Source organism: Halichoeres trimaculatus, unplaced genomic scaffold (assembly GCF_033239565.1).
Source record: "Halichoeres trimaculatus isolate MK-OKI-2021-1 unplaced genomic scaffold, fHalTri1.1 fHalTri1_scaffold_22, whole genome shotgun sequence".
NCBI lineage: Eukaryota > Metazoa > Chordata > Actinopteri > Labriformes > Labridae > Halichoeres > Halichoeres trimaculatus.
The window spans coordinates 15,184,126-15,209,357 of NW_027437200.1; the positions used below are offsets into that span (position 1 = coordinate 15,184,126).

Sequence of the window (25,232 nt, forward strand, 5' to 3'; positions counted from 1 at the left end):
ACAACTGTTTGCTTACCACATTACATAATAGGAGAAGAAGAATGGTGACAACATCAAATAGCAAAAGAAATAAAGGAAACATTATCAACTTGTGCTGCCAGTAAAAAAGAGTCAAGGGGGAGATTCAGGCACGGAGAAAGTTGCCAAATTGATGTAGGTTACTAACAGATAGTTCTTTAGCGTCAAATGCCTATTCCTAATTCATAATATATCTAACTTGGTATAACAAGATCACAAATTCAACAGATTTCAAATTGGTTCCTCAGTGTGGCTAACATTAGCAGAACTAGCATCACCAAACGTTGGCTCCCCCTGCAGGTGAAACTACAAGCCTCTGTGCTGCTTTCACCGTGTTCTCACTAAGTTGACCAGACAGCACACAACTAGTCTAATCTCTTTTTTCCAAATCAAATTACCACACATCCTCTCTAAACTATGAAATGTGTAGTAATTATGAGTGTAAAGTTACTGCAATCACACTACATAGAGATGAACACTGTGCCGCACTGCTACAAAAATATGAGTCAGCCAGTCAGTCGCTAGTTTGTCGTTAAGTGGTTAACTAATTTACATTATGAGGTTTAAAACATGTTCCACCTGTTAACTTAGGTTAGAGAGTGGGCTTTATGAACCAGTAGAAGAGGTTTGAAATCTGTTGGCTTCACCTTTAGATATCTGATACGTCATCCAACTTTCTCGACTTAAGACTTAAGAGGTATTCAATTTCTGTATTTCTGACATAATTGCTGCACTTAAGTATTCTTATTTTTCTTTCTGTGTGTGACTGTGACACAGTTCTGGCAGATCAGTGTGTAAGAAGTGCGCTTTGTGTTGAAAACATAATATATCCGTGTCGAGCACACTGCGTTTTGTTAGTCGGCTCCTTTATTACTGTATCTGAGCTCAGCTCCTATTTAAACCAGAACCAAGAGTTTTCCAGATGTGATGCGTTTTATTTTATTTTTATCTTGCTCACTTTATCAGCTTTCATCTTTTTTTACAGAACAAGCAAGGAACAGCTCTGCTCTTTTAGTCATTAAAGTTTAATATCCCTGACTTAGCAAACTGTCAGATTCACAGGGAAGATCTGTCGCTACATTGCTGCCATGATAATCGTAAAAAGATAAAATAAAAAAAAAACATTGTTATAAGCCTGACAACAGTGGATCCACACAGGCATCAAACAGAGGTGTCTCTAAGTAGGGACACACACACACACACACACACACACACACACACTGTTGACATTGATATATTGATCTGTGGCACAGTTTGCAGCAAAACCCTTCTTTCGCTGTGTTGTGTGATCAAACACATGTACAAAGCCCACCCACACCCCCTGCCATGCACACACACACACACTGACACACACATACACACTTGTACACACACTATCAATCCATAGTCAGGTAAGATGGCAGGTTGGGCCCTTGGGGTTGGCCGTACAGGGCTGATGAAACTCCAGCATAATGCAGTCTATTTTCAGCCGGCATGGAAATCATGATGCTCAGGACGGACACCGAGCTAAGGATGTATAGAGACAACCTTGATGGTAGTGTCCTCTAATCATTCAATCCCATAGGTGATTTTTTTTTCCAGTTCATAAATGCTTATAACTTAGTCTGAGAGGGATTACACTGTGCAATCACAGTTCTGCTTTAATTTAATTAATGTCCTACAGCACACCAAAAGAAAAGACGAAAATTAATGTCCAGCCTTCAACACCAAAAACAACACAGCAAAGAAAGACAAGGGCTGCTATGATGCTTCTTTGAATTAGGCTAAGATGGGATTGGCAAACTATCAGTCAGGCCAGTTTCCTCATCTGAAGCTGGGTGGTGGACAGCTTAACCTTATCAGCCAGCCAAGTGGTCAAAGACCAAATAAATGCTTTAACAATCATACTTTCTTTTTTATGGAAATATTGTGTTTGGTGAGGCATTTATCGAGAAGAAAGGACATAAGATAAAAAAAATTCAAAGAGTTTTGCTTTTTTATGCATCATACTTAGGGATGGGTTTCAAATTAGGTTCTTTTATCTTTTATAGGTACCAACCAAAATCTGTCAAAAGTACCGAGTACCAATTCATGTAAGATCAAAAGGTACCATGTTTAGGTACTTAAATGTATCCTTGTGACTTTGAGGGGGTGGGGGTGGAAGAGTAGGTAATTCTCTATGCAGGACATGAACACAGCATTGCAAGGTTATAAATTGAAAAATAAAAATGCTATATTGAAAACAAAAAGTATACTTCTTTATTAAACAAGTTGGTATTATTTACCACATAAACACAAAAAGTACCAAAAATTGGTACCGTTGAGTACTGGTACAGATTGCCAGGTACAGGGCATTGGTACCATATTGTTTCAAATGTGAAAGGCACCCATCCCTAAGTATACTGGCCCTCTGGAACCCCTTCTCTATTGGAGTTACAAATAAAAAAAATATTCAATCTCTTTTTTTAAGCAAATTGGTGTTTGGGAAACACTGTTTTAGCTTCCGTCTCCTTAAGGCTCCCTGCTCCACACACCCCCTTCACTCTCATTGGCCATCCTTCTGGAGGCCTATCAAGGGCAGAGCTGTGAGCAGGCCATGGTGTTTGAGGTCCGCCTCTTAAACTTGTCAAAAAAAAACCCCAAAAAAACAGATCTTTATGTGGTGACAACATAATTTCTTGCAAATCTCTTGAAAATCGTGTTCTGTTTTCAGCATGAGCTATTTGGGGCAGTTTATGGACTAAATATGGGATTTCTCTGAGATATGAATATATAGCAGTTTGAAAATCTGCATGTTTAGTCTTAAAAATGTATCAATAGTTTTATTTCATATCTGTGTTTGAAAATGGGGAAGTGGAATACCCCCTCCCTGAAAAAAAAAAACAACAACTCGGAAACCTTTTTATAAACACATTTATCTGATTTAGTCAAGCATAAATCAAAGAAAGGGCTTACATGACTAGCATGTACCTATTATTCCCCCCCCCCCATACATTTTTTTCACTACTTGTCCAAACTTTAGGCTGAACTGTCTCTTCGCTGCACTGAACTTGTGACATTGCTGTGATTTTTTGTTTTCCATCATAGCTCGATATAGAATACAGACCAGACAATCCTTGGGGAGAAATGAGAAAACTATTGCGGCAGCGAGATGTGTGGACAGCTGTCAGGTGTGACTGCCTCCCAGGATGGCTAGTTCATTATCGTCTCATGAAACAGGGGGACGAAGCTGCAGAGCAGGGAGTGCTAGGGAGGCTGAATCTCATTTGCTTGTCTGAAGCCTAAAAACATTTCCCCACCCCTGACAGCTCCAGATAATTTGGATGTGGACTCAGTGTGGTTTGCCCGAACTCTTTACTTAACATTCATCTGCTGTTTTGCACAGAGTTCATACCTGGTTGTGTTTTATCCTCTCCTGTTTAAACAAGATTTTAAAGAGCATGTTTTGTTGTTTTCTCCGTCTTCTCTTCAGTGTTTAGACCTGAATAAGTTTGAAGCATTCCCTACTGAAGGCCATCTGGTGACCAAAGCCATGGAGCTCCTAAATAACGATACATTCTGGGCCGGTGTCGTCTTTGAAAACCTCCAGGGGAACTCGAGTCAGCCCCCTCCTTACGTCAAATACAAACTCCGCTTTGACGTGGATGACGTCGAACAAACGGTCAAACTTAAAGAAATGTAAGTGACACCATTCATATTTTACAGTCTTTTTGTATTCTACATCTTTTTTAGGCCCCTGATTGTCAGCACCTGCGGGGACCAGAAGCTTGACAGTAGAGCCGATAGCAACAGCAGAATAAGCTTTTTAGCATTGGCTTTCCTTAGACATGTGACTCCATTTAGAAAGGAAGTAAACAGATTTTCTATTGGTATAAGATTCTTTGTACAGAAGCGTATGTCTGCTAAATTTAAAACCATACAACTTTGTAGCATGGCCTCGTAATAATAACGAAAAAGAGAAGGACTAGGCTTCCTGACTTCCCAGAAAGCACCTTGAATTGAAGTCTTTTCAACATCAACTTTGGCATTTAACTGAGCAGTACCAAGCTTCAGTCAAAACTTCAATCAAAGGGTAATGTTTTATTTAAACCTCAGTAAAAACCATCAAATTATTTTGGAATTCATTTCCCGATTAAGCATTAATGGTTTCAATAATCAATGATGACTCTCCTGTCGAGTGATTAGAAAGTCGTTCAGGCCCTCATTTCACTGTAATGGAGCGAACACTCATTAACTTTTACAAATTTTCAAAATGACCTTTGACTGAACTTTCTGTCACTTGAAAAATATTCTTTTTTGAAGAAGTTAATACTTCAAAAGCCTCTTTAGCTGTTTATAGTCACAGGATAGAGAAAGACATTTCCAGTGCAAAGATATCTCAACAAAAGCTCCATTATTGAAACTGTTAAAATGAAATGCACCAACTGTTTAAAGGCTGTAAAAAATAATCCAAATATATGATTCAAATGAACAAGACTCATTCAGTTTTTTGTATTTTTTTTCTTATATAATACTTTTTTTTCTTTACATTTTGACAAACCACATCCAACTGTTTACTATTACTACCTGTTTTTATGCTAAGTCCTGCTCACTGTATCCATGCTTTAACCTTTCTTCGGCTTCCACTTCCTATTTTTTATGCTAAGCTGAGCTGAGTTTTTCAGCTTAGTGTTTGTTTCTCGTTTAACATATGATATTATGTTTGTATCCATCTTCACTTAAAAGTATTTAATAAGAGAACTAAAGATCACATTTTTTTCAAGTGTGACAGTCTTCCCTTGAGATTTCTTAGATCAAGGCTCCTCAATTAAAGCTGGCCCTCACATTTTTGGCAGCAAAGTTAAGCTGCAGTGGCTAAACTATGCAAGTCTGCAGCTCCGGTTGTAAGACGGAGTCAAACTCTGAGTTTTAGTCGCCCCCTCATAAGATCCCTCAGGAAAGTTTCACCAAAATGTTTTTCAGTGTGGTGTCTTCAGACATTATAATTTTGTAGCACTGCAACACACTCGTTGCAGAGCAATCACACTGGTTTGGTTTTTGGACTTGGTGGTAAAAACAAATTAATACTTTCCAGTTCACGCAAGATTAAACTGACAATTTTCCTTGCTGAGTTTTTCTTTTTAGGGTAGAAAGAGAAATACAATTTTCACCTGTGCAGGACTGCTAATGTTAACTTTTCAAATGCACCCGCTCAATAACACAGTTCACTGTGGGTTAGTTGCTAGGTTACGATAGGTATTGCAGTCAATGTTTGTTATAACGTTGGAATTTGTTTAAGAACGTATCAGTGTAAGTAAAAGATGTTTGTTTTTTTTCGTTGGCCCATAGTCCCAATCACTCAGCAGCAGCTTTTGAGCCATTTCAGGGTTGCTAATTGAACAGAGCTGCCTCAAGCCGGCATACACTGTGTAATATTTTGAATCGTTTGACTCAGCTTCATCTCAAACTGCACGAATAGATCGCTGAGTTCAAAGTTCACAGCCCACGTATCATGTTCTCATACAATACGACCCAATGCTCTGACGTGACTTCACTGCTACACGTCCATTGACGGACTCTGTATCCTTCTTCTTCTATGGTGTTTGGGAGCCAAATTTTTGTATCCAGCTCTGCAACATCAAATGGAGGAAAGTGGGAGACTTCAGAGATTGCACATGCTCTATGCCAGAGTCTGAGGCAACATGCTTGATTTTCTTGTGAACAGCGGATTTGTGATCAGGAGCACGTTGAGAGGTGTCAGTCTCCCCTCGTTGCCCCCATAGACTGTAAAAAAAAAAAAAAAAAAAAAAAAAAAAAAAAAGGACGTCATCTTGAGTGAGGTCTCCACAAAAACTGCTCCCCCTGGTGGCTGCCTGCAGTATTGGTCGAAAAATCCAGCTCCCCAGTCATTCCAGATGGGCTGTGGTCAAACTTTAAAAATGTAATACCACTCGTAGAAATCTTTCTCACATCTGATTGTTGTAGTGATTTGAAGATATCATTTGGCTGCCTTTCATTCAAGTCCTCTTTTTTCTGAAATGTTTCATTTTCATTAGTTATAAGAGATTAAAAATGAGGCTTTATGTAACGTTTAACGATGATTGACAGCTGCTGCTCTTGTGTAATTTTTTTCGGGGATTGTAAAATAAGTCGGGCGGCAGAGTCAAGAAGTGATTAGAAAAACAAATATTTTTGTTTTTGTCACCCGGCTCTACTAGTTTTTCCCAGAATCCCTCACAGTCTCTACTGCGCTGACTCTGGCTGCACAATGGCTGCGCCTATGATGGGGGTATTTTGGCTTCAAAACCGTACAATGGCTGTCTACTCTAAATACAGTCTATGGTTGCCCCATGTATACTACACGAAGCATGACACAATATTGAGCTGAAATTTGTACGGATCCAAAAAAGTGATTGTCGAGTGGCAAATCATCACAATTGCACAGTGTATGCCCGGCTTTAAATGCTCATTTGTGTTGCTCTGTGAGTTAAAGATAAGCTCTGATCTCTTTGTGTCTTTAAAAGTTTACTGTCTAAATCTATAAAGCTCTAAAAACAGCCATTATACTGTGACAGTGTTTCTGACCACTCTGGTTATGGTTTACTTGCCCTTTGCTAAGACAGATCATGGTGTGTCTTCTTTTAATAAGGTCTTGGGCTCCAGGGGCTCGAGACAACTCTTTTAACGACCTGCGCTATATATGGGGAGGCTTCGCCTACCTGCAGGATATGATGGACCACGGCATTATACGATCGCACACATCCAAGACCCAACCCCTCGGTGTTTTCGCCCAGCAAATTCCATACCCCTGCTTTGTGGATGACGGGTGAGTACAAAAGCTTTTTTTATCTATCAGGCTTGTGATTAGTGGGGGAGAAATGAAGTGTTAAAGCAATGAAAGTGTGCTCACTCTGAGGAGTTACGGTCTTATCAGGCACTCAGAGCTTTAAGATTTCCCTGTGGAAACTTCAAAATGCTCCAGCTTATTTGTCTATCTTGTGCTTCCCCAGATATCTGTGCCTCTTGAAAGTTTCTTAAGCTGATTACAGATCTCCAGGTTTGAGAACTGCAATATGGAGCTCTGTTTAAGTTAGAAATCAAATATGACTCACTTTAAGTCTACCCAAGCATGAAGGGTCAGAAAGAAAATGAAGAGGACAAGAAGGAGAGAGCAAAGCGATTGATTTTTAGGGAAACCACAGGAAATTCCTGAATAGTTGATGAGCACTGAATAATTTAGATTACCACCACGAGTCCCCTTCTTCCTTGTGTTTCCAAGGCTGTTTACCTCTCAGCAGACCTGGTCCCAGGTCTCACACAGCTCAATCATGAGCAAAGATTGACATCAGGGCTCCATATGTTGTTTCCATAATGTACAGTCTCACACCACAACACAAACAACGCTGCGTCATTCTTAATCTTCCACATCCAAGATTTCCTCTGGGTCAAGGTTTGAACGACTCCCATCCACACGACGTTATGATCTTCATTAATAAAAGGAAAAGCCCAGTGATGCCATGAAGACAGAGGATAATTACCAGGGAGATTTAAGTCCACCATCTTGTCAGAGAAAAACATACTTTCCCTGTGGGGGAACAGTTCCAGAGATTAGGGATCTAATTTAAAAACATCCTGTGCATTCGACGGCAAAATCTACATTAAGGCAGCCTTCAGATGGCGTTTGGATCAACATATTTAAACATTTCATTCTGAAGATGCATTCTGGTTGTTATTTCTGCAAACATGCTGTTGCGGAAATACGTTTTGAATCATAATGCCATACTTTGTGCAATATTTTTGTCTTAGAGACATGAAATTAGACGCCATCAAGTGTGAATCCATCATCTGGCGGTTCTATTTGCTTCTTAATAAAGTGCCTGTTTCCTGCTGCTTTGATTTTATTGTTGTGGCTCCAAGATTAAACACAGCTCTGCTTCATTTTAAAGGACCCATATTCTGCTCCTTTTCTGCAGTTTAATATGGATCATTGATGTCTTCATGAAATGGTAGTAACACGTTTGGGTTCAAAAAGACAATAAATCAAGCACAGCTGCATTGTTTCCAGGCTCTCATAGCCCCTCTGTTCAGAACGCTCTGATTTAATGGGCGTGGCCTACATATGTAAATGAACCACCGCTGATACCGCCCCGCTGTTCAGCGTCACTGAGAGTGGCACCACAAGCTCCGAGTGCACAATGTTTAGAAAACAGCAAAGCTCGTTAACCGTAACATTACAGGCTGAAACAATAGGCTAACCGCAGCTAAAGTTAGCATCCTGAAGCTAACACAGAGACAGGGGGACACTGAGGAAAAGCTCTTACATCTGCTCCACAGCACACAGCATTTAAAATACTCACATTTCCAGGGTCCCAGGTTTGTTGGCGGATGGTTGGTAATGTGCCTGGATTCAGGACCAGTCTATTGGCTAGCCCTCTGTTGGACTGTCCAAAGTTGGAAAAGCAGTCAGCCGTGAAGTGACTAGCACACACATGCACAGTTTTACTGAGTGTAGCTGGCACATTTCCCTCATAAATGAACTCTAGCCACTTAGTCTTGTCTTCTCCCGAGATGGGAAGCTTTTGCATGGAACTCTGTGGCTGTTTACAGCCAAAAACAGAGCAGTGATGGCCCTTCAACTACAGCATTGGAGAGTATCTGCTCCGCAGGACCAATCAGGTCAGACTTGCTCCTGATTGGTCAAAAAAGGGAATCGCTGATGTAGGCAAATCTCCAGATTACAAACAGCTCGTTTTAGGTCAGGATTTTACATTCACAAGCACTACTAAGTACAGGTTTTGTGATTAAATATCACATTTTGTGGGCTGTGAGGAAAGCCAAAGACCCACAAATTTCACCAAAAGACTTAATAAAGCGATTTTGCATAATGGGACCTTTAGACTCACATTTTATACGTTATTTTGCTTGCCTAATGGTTTGGTTTGGTTTTGCATGCCAGGCAGGAGTATAAATCCAGAAGTACTAATTGGAGGAATGTAGAACTAAATATTGTGCCCAGAGGAGATATTCATCTGAAAGGCGTTTTGGTGTTTTCAGTGAACTACAGCGTGAAATTATCTGCGCTATATACATTCAGAGATAGATATACCCGCTGTTTTACATTTTCAATAACAGCTTAAACATAGCAGAAGGTTGTTTCCTCCTCTACTGTACAATGTGAAATCCCCCTCCCTCGGCAGACCTCTTCATTAGGAAGCCATTGTTGTGACAATGATCTAAAGTCAGGCAGTCATGTTATGGCTTATTTTCCAACGCTGGCCCCATTGCCTCTGTTTCATCATCCTATTATAAAAGATTAATAATTACCAAAGATAAATGGGGGCCATAAAGCAGAGCAGCATCCTCAGTCCCTACACCATTTGCTCCTTTGCCTGCCGAGCCATTTGGGCATTTCTATCAATTATTAAAACTTGAAAACTGCTATTTCATCCATAAATAATTGAGAGCGAAATCACACAAAGGAAGATGCTCTTGGACACAGCCGAGGCCTGATGGGATGGGGGAGTTTCCTCTGCGGTAATAATTCTTTATTTCCAACGTTGCAGTGCAGCCTTCTAAAAGGAAGGAAAGAACATTGTGCATTCAGATGAACATGTTGGTCTAATGTGACTCTAAGATGCTACGAGAGGAAACCCGCTTTGAAAAACTTTTTGGATGTCCTTTTTAGAAAGGCAGAAAGCATTCCATTAAAAGACACAAAGAGCATGTTTCTGCAATTAATGTGCAGACTATTCCTTTAAAAAGTGAAGCAGTAAGAAGTGACAGCTTGCACTTAAAGGCTAAGCAAAAAAATGAGAAAGTCTTTCTGAAAATTGCAAAGAATTTGATCAATAGTTCTAAAGTTTTCTTTTTATATTTCCTCTTTGTACTTTTTGCTGTTTCACCAAATAAACCACAAACACTCTGCTGCATTCAACCAAAGCTGACCTTTTTAGCCTTTCAGAGATATCCGTCTGTATGAGCTCCCTCTGTCTTTGTGTTCACATTGTGCTCAGGCCTGAGATGTCTGTGTGGGATAAAGCTTGACCCTCACAGGCCCTGATAGTACACAAACTGTTCCTTTATCAGCGGTGTCTGCACCGCCGCACGCAACCGAATCAGAGACATCTCTTGTTCGGATCCCCAGGCCTTGCTCCCCATCAAAAGGTCCTTTTTTTTCATTCACGCGGGATTGATGTGAGATCTAAAGCTGCTTTTAGCAATAAATAGCCTGTAAAAGGATGTGAGGAATATTCAAATCAAGGACGTTATTAATGGGATTTGTCTATCTACGCGGGCCAATTAACCTTGTCTGCCATGTGGGCAAAAACTCAGCACATTTTGAACACCTTAAGCTCTTTTTTTTCCAAAAGAAGTATTCTGATATTGATGTTTTGATGTTGAATTCAACATGTGTCTGTCTGAAGCCAAAGTGATGCTCAGCATTGAAAATATTAGACATGATTTTCTGATGCTACTTTACTAAAGTAACTTTTCAAACCCAAACGTATTGCCTGAATATGGCAATAGACGACACATCTCCACCTCCTTTTATTGTAGAGCGTGAAGAGCAGATTCCTCCCAGACAGAAACTGACTCCTGAGATATAATACAGTGGCTACAGAGCCAGTTTGAAGCACTTCAGCCACTGGAGAGCTACCTGGCACTTAAAAAATGATCAAAGGTTTTTTGCATTAAATTCTCACCAGAAGTAAACTTCCCAGGAATCTCGTATTTGCATAGATTTTGAGGATAAGATGCAAGATGACGGAGAGAAATTGTTGAAAAGTTGCTAGTTAGAGAAGTTCAGGCAGCTCACTCTCAGAAGGAGTATGTGTCAAGACGTTTCTCAGGATCCTTTATTTATGTCCGTCCTCATCCATTCTTGGAACATAAATGTACACATTTTTCCTTTTGAAACACCATAACAGGTATAGGACAGAAAAATGGCGTAAACTAGCTCTTACAAAAAAGGACAGTACAAAGTAAACCATTAGATCTTCATGACATCTCAACAAAACAGGAAAACTTTACAGATAATTTAACCTGCACAAACCGTTATGATTTATAACCTTGAGTTTACAAATGATCAGAGCTACAGTGCAAACAGGTAAGTGGAGAAGATGAAAGAATACATTTAAAACAGACAAAATCACCAATAAAAAATGTAAATACCTTTTTTCCTGTTCCAGCTAGGTGTAAGTTTTAGAAGAACCTCATACGATAAAGACGATGTTGTGGTTTCTCTCATAAACTGATAACTGATCAGTAAAATATCCTCTTTCCATTTGTTTACATGGCAAGCCCAGTATCTACGGTTACGATCTTCACATATGTTTAGAGACTACCAAAATAGCATACCCCTGTTTGAAAATCACTAAAAATAAATAAAGGATTGAAAGTAATAAATGAAGAATGGATCAGTTTTGAATCATTTATATCTACTACTGATTACTAAGGAAGAGATAAAGGTAAAAACACTCTTTTCTTTTCTCTTTTTTATGAAAGAAGAGAGCCTACTCTACAACTTTACAAAGTCATAGAAAACAATAATAAATTGGTATTGAAAGAACAGTCAAAGCGCTTAAAATCTGCTGGCAGGGAATGAGTTAAAGGCCCTATGAGGACTATGTTTCCCTGCTCATAATACATGACTCAAAATGAGATTCTAAGTGCCAAAATATGTTTTTTCTTAATGTTATTTCTTAGTATTCAAAGTTGTTGGGACATAACAAGGATTCACAAACCTCTGGTAGATAGTGGTAGTGCTAATAGGAAACAGTGTCTTGTCCTGGGAAAAACAGCCCTTATTTGGCTCACAGGTATCCCTGCAATAAATATCAAACAGATTGTCCTTACAGCACCTTTGTGAAAAAAAACAAAAACAAAACAAAACAAAAAAACTGAACAATAGATGTGTTCCATGTTCCGTTTTGTTTTTTGATTTTGACTCATGTTCTGTTAACATGACTCAGTGTCAGCTCAAGTCAGTTAGTGGTAGTAGTGGAGGGGGCTTAATGGCTTCGCCTTTGGGTAGTTTTTAAACCATTCCATCATTTTATGGTCAACATTAAAAGCATGTTGTATTATTGTTCAGTTCAAAAAAAGGATGCAATAACTCCTGTTTTTGAACATGTAAAACCTTTAAACTAATAATCAATACTGAGAATGAAGCCTGAGTGTTGATTATCGGAGGCTGATCAGTGTCAGTTTCTGGATGTTAAGTGTGTGTTTGATCCTCTGTGACTCTGTTTACGAGCTGGCATTTAACAGCATTAAACTGAGGCCCAGCGACAGATGCTGCTGCATTCATAAGGCCCAGGATCAAAAAGTTTCTCCTCGAGGATAATTGTCTTATTTTAATGAAGAGAATCTGAGACCATTGTCTGTGCAGTCTAATTGCTGGATTTACATTTTTTAAGGCTGCTTTTGTTTCCACTGAAAAACAAGCACAATCTGTGGAAACATTTAGCGACAATCAATGAATGTTCTGTTGGATGCAGAAAATGTTCTGTGGGCTTGATTGCTTAAACATTATTTACAGAACAAGATTCAAAATGTCAAATGAATAATTTTTATAAAGATCTAGGTTTTACAATTGTAGACCTCAGGGTCATATTGATTTTAATAAAGCTGAATTTAATTACTTTGAATGTAAGGAAGTAAATAAAACAGTTTTAAAAAACATGACGCACCTTGAACTCTTCTGCAGCCTAAAGAAAAAACACATACAGCCAGTCATAGCTGATATTGAAAGCATTCATTGTACTTCTTGTTTGTTGACAGCTCTTCCCAAACACAGCACTAAAAGTTCAACCAATTCATTTCCAACATTTATAAGTGATTCATTTTTATTCCAAGCTGGATTGATTTATCAGCTCTGGCTTGTTGGTGAAATGTCAACAATCCAATGCTTTCAGCAGCTGTATACATTAAATAATAAGTTCAAGGAGTCTGGTATGAATGAAGCACATTTAAAGATTATTCAGTGTCACAAACATAAACTTGTTAATTCATGTCAAATGGCAATCTCATATACTACATCACATTAATTAAAGCAGTCTGATTTTTATGCAGCAGTTTTCTGTTACAATGAAAAATACATAATCAACTTTATAACAGGAACATTCAGGTCGATGATAACATGTATTTACACTAATAGGGACAGTATTCTATATGCTAAAAAGGCCTTACCAGGAACAGCTGCTGACAAACAGACAGGTTGTTTAAAGCAAACACTATGGATGTTAGTCACCATTAGACACCATTTCCCATGAGTACTAACACTGTCATGAGGATGTGCCTCTTACCAAGGTTTTTGTTTAGGAAACAAATGAGGAGGAGATCTTTTTAACTCTAGTTTTCTTTGTTCAAGACTCAACTCTTTTTCAGGATGCAGAGCGACAAAGTAGTGTATCATTTATTGTTACACTATCGCGCTTTCGTTTAAAACGTGACAAGAAGCAAACTTTGTTTACTCATTTTGTGGGCAGACGATTGGTGGTCATGTCTGTTCAAGTTACTGAATCCTGGTTATGCCTTACTAGAGCTTATCTACCAAGCAGAGCTAACGTAACCCCACTCTTCATTTTATTGATAGACTCTCAAGTCTGAACAGACCACTGCAGTTTGTATTCTGTTGTTTTTTTTTTCTAATTTTTTGTTGTTTTTTTCCAGGAAGCAATCATAAAAAACAGTACAGCTCAAAAATAATGAACAATTGGTCATCTGTCCTTATGTCGCAGTGGGGAAAAATACAGTCAGCTCATACGGTAGTGGTTCACTAGGCCTTCAGTGTTATATACACAATCCATTTTTCCCAGCATTGAAGAAAAGTTTCTGCTCTTAGATTCAGTGAGAAAGTCAATCTTCCTATACTTTCAATTTGAGACACAGTGTTAATCCAGTCTGTCTTTGTTGGAGGATTGTTTTGCAGCAATTTTTGTGTTATAGCCTTTTAACTAGCTGCTAATAAAATCTTTAATAGATGTTTATCCTTCTTTGAAAAGTGGTTCAATTTTTTTTTCTATGTCCCAGTTGCTTCCCCCCAATAAAACTGGGTTTTGGAACAATTCCAGAATATGTAAAATGTGAAAGTGGTCTGCCAGTTGTTTACCACAAACAGTTAAGCCTGTATTTTAGCTCGTGCTCTATCACTCTCCTGTTTAGCTTTCCTCTGCTTTTCTGTCCCTTTCTTTCCAAGAGTCCAGCTCTGGCGTTTGCCATTACTACAAAATAAACCAAAGAAATTGAATTTTTTGAAAAAAAACAAAAGGACAGATCTTACTAGTCAATTCACTTGCCACAGCTAAACTTTGCCGGAGTGAGTGGAACTTTCGATTAGTGTGCTTGAATTGTGTCCTCCTAGGAAAATCCAATCTAACCACTGTAATCAAAAAAATAGATTTCAGAAATAGCTTTTTTTTATTGCTGATAATCTATTTTTTTTTTATCATGGGTCATAAACAGGAAAATATACTTTGAGTCCTTACAGGGCCTTTAAAATGCAAATTTATGTCTAAACATGTTTTCTGGGAAGTTAACTTTGCATTTTTATTTTGATTCAAAAAAGTATGATAAAATTTTTGACGCCATTTTTTTTTTTTTTTGGGCTTTTCACGACCTTCAGGGGCTATAGTGCTTCAAACTGGCTTTCTAGCCTCTATATTATTTCCCATTAAGTATAGAAAGCCCAGGAATAAACACAAGCAAAGTGATAGTGTTATTATAGTTTCAGTCTCCGTCTGGAGAGGAATCTGGTCTTTACTTTTGTACACTGACAGGAGGTGGAGATGTGTGGTCCATTGTTTCCTCCAAGAATAAAGCCATATCTTGCTTCTTTTGGTCTCCTTGGGGGAAATTTGACAAGAGACCACAGAAACTGAGAGATAAAATTTAGAAATAACAGACTTGTGCTGATAATCTCATCTTTAATCATGTACTATGAACAAGTAGAGATATAAAAAATAGACTTTTTCCAAGATTTATAAAATCCTCACAGGGCCTTTAAAACATAGAAATTTGTTCCTTTTCAAACAAAGCTTCACATGGTGAACAGGACTTCTGCATTCATGTGAGTGTTGACACACTGTAAAACATAAATGAGACAAAACTTTGAGACACAGCAGGATCTTGCTCCACTTTTCACTTTTATTGACGACCAGGCCCCCGATAGTTTCTCAGGCTGCTCGCAATTTTGTCTCAATAACTGTTATTGTTTCTAGACACTAAAAGCCTGCCTTAGACACAGGAAGTAGCATTTTTGTCACAATGTCCTTTCATAGTGATTGGACCAATCAGAATCAAGTTTTTTGTAACTTCACATGTATTCACTTTAAATCAACAGGATGTGATTTGACCTGTTTATAGAAGCAAAAACAACTGGGGTTTAAAATTTGGAATGACAGCACACACCTCTTCTTCAAATGATAAGGTAAAAAGCAGAGAAATAATCCACACTGTATGAGGTCTTTTCCTTCGTGATAAACTGTTCATCTCAGCCAGCCAAGAAACTCAACAGTGTATTTGTTCAAAATGAGACAGGAAAGCTTTTTTTTATCAGAGAACGCCAACCTCTCGGGAGGCTGTGCTCTACTATCTCTCGATTTACTGCGAAATCAGTCTTCCAGCTTCCCTAAATTTAGGTCAGGCTGCCAATGTAACTGAAGCCCCGCAACACAAGACCCACCTGGAGTTCTATTACTTAAGCACCTTTGATCGATCCGCCGATGTATAATTCAGGAGCATCTGGTGGCAAGGTTGTCAGTGTCAGACACAGTGTGCATGACTGATCTCTCCCCCTCCGGTGCGAGGAGTCGCAGAAGGAGTTAACTCACCCAGTCTGTCAGCTGTTACAGAGATGTTAGGCAAGAATCAGCCGCAGATAATAACAGAATTAGTATTCAACATGACACATCTGCTGCTTGGGGCTGCTTCCCTCCATAGAGAAGATGCTAATGCGCAAGCTAGCTTCATTTGTCGAGGTATATCTGTTTCATTTAGCTTGATTCTTTTAAGATGAATTTCATTTACGTAATCTTGTTACAGATTCAAGTTTTATTTGCACTGGGTTTGAACTTTTAGAAACTCTGTGTCAACCAATCCGCTCGTGCTGCTTTCAAGGCCTCGTTTGAAATGGATCCATCCCCAGAGGGCGGGGGAAGTGTCCTCGAAAAGGAGTCTGTCTCTCTCCCGTTCAAGTTCTAGTATGTCACTGAACTTCCTCTGAGGTCTCAGTGGAGCTAACTTAATCTCTTTGCTGTGTTTCCAGGACCATCTTATACTGTAGTCATTAGTTGTTTTATTGACAAAACTTCCAGTCCTCTACACAGAGACTTAAAGCCTGACCTCTGTTTACACGGTAAATGTTGCATTGTTATATCTGTAAGATTACCAAGATTGAGACAGGAAGGGCATGAATTAGTAACATGATGCCTGTTTGAAAAAGAAATACAGAAGCTACAGACTCAAAACTAGAAAAGCACTCAGAAAATGAGACCTCTGCCAAGCATATTGTGAATGCCACACTACACTTTAGTCCGACTTTAATGTTATACTTCCTTTCAGCAGACTGTCAATTTGGCAATTTAGTGTTAGTTGCAGGTTTGAAAACGGTGATGACCCAGTACATATTTCATATTCCAGATTTTAGTATCCAGAATATTGCCTGGATCTGGATCATACTTTTATATCTGTCAGAAATTATGGTGACCTTGTCTTGTATTGTTTTGCAAAGCAATCCGACCATTTATGGTTGAGTTTTATATAGTGAAAAGGCCCTATCTTACAATGATAAAGGATCCTTTAAAAAAGTCCTGGATCCAGACGGTGATCCGCATTACCTCCAAAATTTAGTCACTTCTTCCTTATCCCATTTCGAACATTTCCTGAAAATTTCATCAAGATCTGTTTGTTACTTTTTGAGTTTTGTTGTTCACAAAGAAACAAACTCTCCTAAAACATAACCTCTGGATCGAAGGTAATAACCCTGTAACAACAGCTTTAATTTGGCGCTTATTTATTTCAAACTCTTCAGGGCAGAAAAATCAACCTTTAAAAATGTTGAAGAAAGTAGCTGTTTCCAAAAAGTGCAAGAAAATAAAGACTCCAGCCCAAGAAAAGAGCGCTAATGCAGAGCCACGTTGCAATTATCTTAAGTGTATGTTTGTATGAGTTGCTCAGACTCGTCCATGATTTAATAAAACCTTTGGAAGTTACTTCAACAGAAACAAAGGAGATATTTTCTGACTATGTGCTGAATAAAGGCCTCTTCTTTCATCAATTATTTTTGCTAAATTGTTTAAAAAAGGTCGTAGCTCCACCAATTACTGCACATCCACTGTGCTTTGCTTGCAGTGTACCCTCAGTATTTATGGAATGCAAGCATAAGTGAAATGTGAAATCCATACTTTGTCAGAATCCATTGGATGCCCCTCCTTCACTGTCTAATAAAGCAAAGGAAGCACTTTGTTTTATTGGTGGAGGAGAAGATATTGACATGGCATTTTGGTGGCATTATGAAGCTGGTTTAATATCACCTCATTGTGCTGTAACAGCATCAAATCATACATCATCTCCAGCTCGGAGTGCAGCACTAAACAACTTGATTGAGCTGATGCTCAGAGTTTATGAAGGCTAGCTTAGTGCAGAGACACAGTGACGTCAGGGGTGTTTAATCAGGGTTTGAAGCTTCGATTGACGTCATCCCTACATGACTGCAGAATAAAAAACAGTTATCTTTATATTTGGTGGTAGAGTTTGTTTCATCCCTTTTTCAAAGAAAAATGTCCTTTGAAAAAAAAAAACTGACTTCACTGCGAGGAAGTCTAAAGAAATATTACAATCCACTTTCAGATTAAACAAAGAAAATGTGAAACTCTGTCTTCATTTCACTCAGTTGTCTTTGACCTAAATAGTCGCATCTTCTGTTTTAGTGGATGCACTCTCGTGACAGAAAACACGAGAGTGGAGGACCCAGATGCAGATTGAACTCAAAAATCCAAAATCCAAAACTTGGAATACCCAAAAACTCCATAAGTAATAAAAAAAACAAAAACAACAAAAACAACAACAACAACAAAAAAAAAACTTCAAAAAAAAAAATCCATAATTCTTGGAGGAAGAGGTTAAGGTTATCAGGGTTAAGGTCAATATTCTGGTTTCTAAAACATTCGGAATAACCCGTTTACATGCATGAGCAAACAGGGTTATCCGTGACTACATGGTACCCCGATCAAAACCGTGATGCACAGACAACATCTTGTCACACAGAGAGCAAGATAACCCAATGTGTCTCATTACCGCTTTCTCTTACTGTATCCGTAGCAACAGCAGCAACAACATAAACAGCAGCAGCACAGCAGACTTCCTGTACTCAAAAGAGCAAGATTTCTTGCGAACTGAACATGCGCAGAACATGAATTAATGTCCTTTTTGATAAGGATATACCGATAGGTGTTTATGACCAAATATTCAGGTTAGAAAAAGAGTAACCAAGGAGTGATTTCCTGTTTAAAAAAAAAAAAAAAAGAAAACAGAACATGAGCATATTCCAGTTTTTAGAAAGGGTTATTGGTGTTTACATGGCCCTTGTGCAACCAGGTCATTGCTAGTATTCCAAATATGAAAGGGTTACTGACGTAGCTGCAGAATGTAATCAAACACATGAGGGCAATCAAGGCAGGGAGACACAGGAGCAGGAGGTAAAACTAAGGCCATGTCCACACATAGACAGGCATTTTTAAAAACATATATATATGCCCTCAATCATTTTAAAAAATATTTTCATCTGCATAAAGTGGGCAAATCCGCTGATAAATGCGGTTCGAGGCATGCTTTTTTCCAGACATAAAACCCATGGCAGCCAATCAGAATGAGCTCCCGTCAGCTTTGAGGTTTAAGGGTCAAAAACTTAGTTTTACTGGTGTTCACACGAAACCATGAATCTGGAGTTTTCGAAAATCTTCACTCTGGTGAGAGTTTCCCAGAAAACATTGTTTTTAGTGATGTAAAACTGAAGTTTGGTGTAGACAACAGGCGTAAACTCATAAAATTATATGCAGTTTCCCAGATACCTGGTGTGGACATGGCCTAAACCACACACAAGAAGCAAGCACAAAATGAACAGGGAACACAGAAGACCTGACATGGAAACACAAGGAGAACAAAAAAGACAGGAACCACTAAAAAACAAAACAGAGCATAACTAAAGACACAAAGAAAAACAGAAAAACAAGATGAAAACACTGAATAACATAAAATGTATTAAACCTGTGTGAAATTAATAACAGAGTGTAGGTGTTTGACCAGGTTGTAAATATTCCCCTGTCTTTTCCCCCCTGTACCCTTTACTTCTACACTCTTCATTTTCAGCCCCTGAAGTCACTGCTGGGTAAAATCTTACAGTGTTGCTCCATTATCAAAAACCCCCACTTCTTCACCGCTGTCAAAGTGCTGGCCTGACATTTCTGATTGCTTCCCTCTCACACCCAGCTTCATCCAGAATATTGGAGGCATCCTCCCCATGTTCCTGGTCTTGGCCTTCATGTACACCATTTGCATGAACATCAAAGACATTGTGCTGGAGAAAGAGCTGCGGCTCAAGGAAGTGCTGCGTGCCGTCGGCATTCGAAACGGCGCTCTTTGGTCGGCAAGGTTCACTGAAAGTATGCTTCTGCTCATTGTGCCCTGTGCGCTCATAAGTGTCATGTGCAAGGTCAGTAGAAAAGGGTCACTGGGTATCAAAACACAAAGCATGCAGCATCGATTTAGCTCTTTTCTGATTTGATACCTTTGACTTTTATTAATTAAATCAAATCTCAGAATCAACTCTCTTTAAATGATTGTAATTTTTCCAATCATGCATGCATTTAAATTCACCCAAACAAAATCAGACGATCAAGATTTGCCTCATCGCTTCCATTTGCCGCCTCCTGCTCCTTTGCCTTAAGCATAAAAATCTCTCCTGTTATGTAATCTGATAAGTGATTGATTTGCACCACATATTTTCTAAGAGTGCAATGAAAATGTATGTTTTGGCTTCTGTGACTCTGTGCACTGTTTTACATTATTGGATTTGCAGTGTAATAACCATAAGTGGTACGCCAAAGGCCTTGAGTTCAGACAGGTGCTCCGGTGTGCGGACTAAATTACCATTCTCAGCCCTGAAGTTTATATTTTTTAATAACACCGCTCTGTATTCTTATGAGAAAGTAAGATAGATTAAATGTTGAGCTATGTGAAACAAACGCAGACAAACAACATTAATATTGGCTGTTTTCTTATGCTGACTTAAGCAGAAGTCAGGAATAATATGAACTTGAAACAACTCATCAAAGCACTGTGTTTACACTTACTGTATTAGGAGATTTCACCAGCTTTTTTAGCTCATGCATAATGTACACCAGTTGGAACGGTATGAAAGAATAAAACTTCAAACTACCAAGGCCTATGTCAGCATCATGCTGCTTATGATGTATAATACAGCCAAAGTACAATTTTCTAATGGTTCCAGCATCATCAGTCTTTGGTATAACTCAGGCCAAAGTGGAGTTGTTGTTATTCCCAGGGAAGGTGCGAAAGAAAGTGTGACTGTCAAGTTTTTTTTCAGCTGTGCAGCAATCTCAACTTGAAAAGGAACAAAAAACTCCCTAAAGATGAATTTCACTCCTTTTTTATTTTGTTTCAAGGTAAAGTAGGTAAAGTAAGCAGACCAAACACAACATTGTTAAGAAATCCTATAAATCATCAAAGTAAGCATGAAGTTTAAGCATTTTTAAAGAGAGAGAATAATATAATTGACATTACCTGATGAAACCTTCTCGTTCATCTTTTTAGAACTTATTTCATTTATTTATTTTCTGGATATTTTGATTCTTATACACTTTTTAATGAACTGTGTCTTAGGTATCTCTGTTTTTAAATTATCTTTCGTACATTTTTGCTCCATAAAAGTCTCCCATGGACTGTTGTTGAAAATTAGCACTTTGCTATAAACACTTACAGCAGTACATCAGGGACCTGTGTATATTTGAGTATCACAGCATCAATGTTAATGTGTGTCCATGTCAAACAAGAAATAAATAAATAAATAAATAAATAAATAAACATTCCTGTTAAACCTATGAATGTACATAAATTAAGTGTTATTACAGTTTAAACTTATGTTTCGCGTACAAATGTATGAAACTACATGAAACTACTTCCTTTAATCTTTAGAAATCCTGAGTTTAACACCAAGTTAAGTTTTGCTTTGCTTTAACGGAGGAAATAATTTCAAAACGATCAAATATTTATTCATTTATCATTTCTGTATGTACTCTTAGTTAGACATGCACCGATCGATCGATCGGCTGGCCTTAATTTTGGGTGATAGATGATTGGTGACCAGTGATCGGCCCATCCTTACAAATGAAACTGATCTTATATTCCTCTGGGAAGGTCTGACAGCCAGCCACTGTTAACTTTTGATCTGAGACTTAAAATTCAGGACACTTTATTGGTTGTTTAAGTTAAAACATAAAGATTGTTATTGTTTCACAGGTATTGATCAATGATTTTCAATAAAATAAGATTGGAACATTGAAGGTATATGCTGTCAGTTTTAAAAAATAAAAATTGGTATCGGCAGGTTCGGCTTTTTAAAGATCAGTGATCGGCCAGAAAATTGTGATCAGTGCGCCTCTACTGTTAGTATTTTATCACATTTCTTTATTATGTTGAGTAGACAAACAAAGAGAACAAAGGGATGCAGGCACCCATGCCAGCATTGTCGGGACACCATCTACCAAACTATGTTTGTTTAAAAGATCAAGATTCTTACTGGCTGCCTCTTTGGTTACTTCAGTTTACTGTGTCTACACTGCTCCACCTTTTTAGTTTTAAATCTTTCAGGGAGCACGCTATTTGGCAGACACACTTCCCTAGAGATGGGTACCTTTCACATCCAAACGATACGGTACTGATTCCCGGTACCTGGCAATCAGTACCGGTACTCAACAGTACCAATTTTTGGCACTTTTGTGTGTGTTTATGTGGTTAAAAAATAACAATTAGTTAGAATAAAATGTTAATTCTTTTCAATTTAACATATTTATTCTTCAATATAAAACCTTGCAATGCTGTGTTCATGCCCACCATGGAAAATCACCTCCTCTTCCACTCCCTCACAGTTGCAAGGATGCATTTAGATACTTTAACATGGTACCTTTTGAATTTACGTGGATCGGTACTCAGTACTTTCAAAAGAATTCAGTCGGTACCCGTCCCTACGCTTCCCTCACCTGCCTCAGGTAAACTTTGTAAAAGTAGGTCAAACCTACCGGAAGGAAATCTGCCTTTTAAGAGACAGAGATGCTGATTATTTATTGGTTTATTATTTAAAATATCCACTATCTCCCCTGGCTAACAGCATTAGGTTGACATTAATATTTACAGTCCTTAAATTTGTTTATTTATCTACATAACTGCATGTGGTTGTTTTTATTTGATCAAAACTTATCAAATTAAAAACCAAGAAAAAAAAAAACATAAATAAGCTACTTTTTTCATTTATTCCTACTTAATTTAAACTAGTTTTGAAGGCTGTTTTACCTTGGGTCATTTTAAACCACTCATCAAACTTGTAGTTTGACTTGACAGTGACCAACATATATAATGAGCAGCATGTCATGATTTTTTTTGTTAGTGAATGTTGTGTAATATTACAGATTCTTGTGTTGAATCAATGATCAGGCAGGATATAATGGAGCTGCTTATCCGCTGGAATGATCCTCCGCTGCAGGATTGATTAGAGAAGACGCACACAGCGCAGTTATCACAGAGGGAAGGCTCTTGTGCCTTCGGTGACATACGACGCAGCAGCATTATTATAGGTCTCGTTAAGATCCGGCACATTCTTCAAAGACTCTTTGCTTTGTAGGCATAGTTAATAAAATATAAAAAGATGCTTATTTTGAATAGGCTTAATCAATTTTTGCGGTTTAATTGGAGAATGCGTCTGGTAAATAAAAACTGATATTTGAACAGCTGGGTGAAATGTAATTTCCCACAAGCCTAATGTGTTTGCAAGCCATCAACAATTTGTAAACCTTAATAACAATAAATTGAGTTAGTGGAGTGCCTTGGAGGAGCAACTGTTGGTGTGATGTGTGTTCAGATACAGGGTCTTTCTAAATGATAATTTCACAGCCGTTTTTAGCACATTAATAATAATAGCAAATCAAATGGCAATTATCTAAAGGCTGTATCGGGATTAGGTGTGACAACAACCACGTCTGTCATCCACACCTGAGGCCTCTGTCTCTGTACACGTGTTTTCTCCTTCACTGCAGAGGAGCTGTTTCAGAAATCATGTGGAAAACAGAACGATGTGTTCTCAGCGCTCTGTCTCCTGTGCTCCTCTCTTACACCGGCTACATCTCCCTTTATGGAAACGATCCGCCATGATCGATCCGCGCTCCCCCTCCTCAGTGCGATGTCCTTGTTTTGACAACCTCAAACCACCTTCCAAAATGTTTTTTGTCATGTTTGCGCTCAGTCATTAAATCGTGATTAATTTGTTGTCCACAGCAGCGCTGATGTGACACGGTGAGAAAAGAATGCAAATGACGGAGACCACCTTCACAGTTGGGAGACAGCTATTGACGTCTCATCAATCACTCATGGGCGAGGAACAAAAACCTAATAGAAGGAGGCTTTATTAAGATAAACATGGCTGGTAGGGGAATATAACATTAACCCCTGTGCTAAAAGCCAGAGAACAACTTTACTCAAAAACGCATCTACTACTTTTCACTCACAAAGAAAAGAAGAAAGAAACATTGTACTGAGCTAAACATTTCGTCAAATATAAGCTGCCATCACAGTTTGGGCCTCTCTGCAGTTGAGGCAAAATGTTAATGGTGTTTTTTTATTTATTATCAATCAGTCTTTATTTGTATAGCGCCAAATCATAACAGATGTTATTTCAAGACTCTTTACAAAAACATTCACAGGTCTAGACCTGCAAATGTTAATAGAATTTTTATTTAAATATTTTTTTGTGATGAACTTTTAATTCAAAGTTTGACAGTTTAACAAAGATGAAGCAGATGACAAAAATGGCAAAAATGTCTGTACAAAAAAAAAAAATAAAAATAAGTCCATGGATGGATCCATTGGGGATAAACTGAACAGAAAAAGCACTTATTGCCCATGACCCCATGCTCATCAGTGTCCACTTTGAAATAAACATACATAAAAGGATAGAAAAAACAAACAACAACTGTACAGTGGGATCTTATTTGAAGTCATGGCAGATCTTAACTGTAATAAAAAAGAAAACAGGTCGCGAAAAGAGAGTAAGCCCCCTCACCAAAAATGTCACCAAAAGTGGCCTTAATTACCAGGGGTGGGTAAAAATATTGATGAATCGATGCATCGAAATATTTCAGCAAACCTGTGAATCAATTAATCTCCTGGCAAGTTAGGGAGACCGTGCATGTTATTTGCGTTGTATGGACGAGGGCCAACAGAGACCAAATAAAAAACAAAAAACAAAAGCCAAAGCAGCAGGAGCAGCATAGAGCCAAATCCTTCAGCTTTAAAGTCTAACGTTTCGTTTGACGGTTGTTTTATTGCTCTAAAACAGTGGTTCTCAAATGGGGGTACGCGAGGGCACTCCAGGGGGTACGCAAGATTCAAAAATGTTAATTCAAAAAAAATATCAACCAAGAAAAATCCCTTTAACACTATTTATTCAATCGATGTTTGAATCCAAATAAGTTAAAGTTCCTAAACAGAGTACTTTATCCAATAGACACTAATTGTACAGCGCTGTTTTACTTTTTTTTCCAACCAAAACTAATTTGCGCTTGTTAGGGTGTACTTGGGGACGGAAAATATACATGTCATAGAGGGTACGTCACTGAAAAAAGTTTGAGAACCACTGCTCTAAAACATGAGGTGACATACCACATATGTTCACATGGGGCATTAAAAGATGAAAATTGAAACATTTAAATCAATATGGAATCGAATCCATATTGAATCGATTGGAATGGAATCAAATCGCGACCTAAAGAATGGAAATCAAATGGATTTGAATCGAATCGAAAGGAATCGAATCGAGTTGAATCCAATTGAATTGAATCCAATTGAATTGAATCGATTCGTGAGGTTCTTGGCAATACCCAGCCCTATTAATTACACAATTTGGGAAAGCAGACAGGTGTGCCATTAACCAGTCACCTTTGATGAATAAATATTGGGGTTTGCGGGTC

The 25,232-nt window shown here is 38.3% G+C and overlaps 1 protein-coding gene across 1 annotated transcript in view; it reads left to right on the plus strand.

The window, feature by feature from the left end:
• The window catches only part of LOC141811163 (phospholipid-transporting ATPase ABCA1), a 262,749-nt gene that overhangs the window by 85,055 nt on the left and 152,462 nt on the right, over positions 1-25,232 (plus strand). Inside the window, exons 13-15 of the mRNA XM_074699107.1 lie at positions 3,470-3,675; positions 6,626-6,802; positions 19,465-19,687. Of these exons, the coding sequence (XP_074555208.1) occupies positions 3,470-3,675; positions 6,626-6,802; positions 19,465-19,687 (606 nt within the window). The remainder of the gene's footprint in view (positions 1-3,469; positions 3,676-6,625; positions 6,803-19,464; positions 19,688-25,232) is intronic.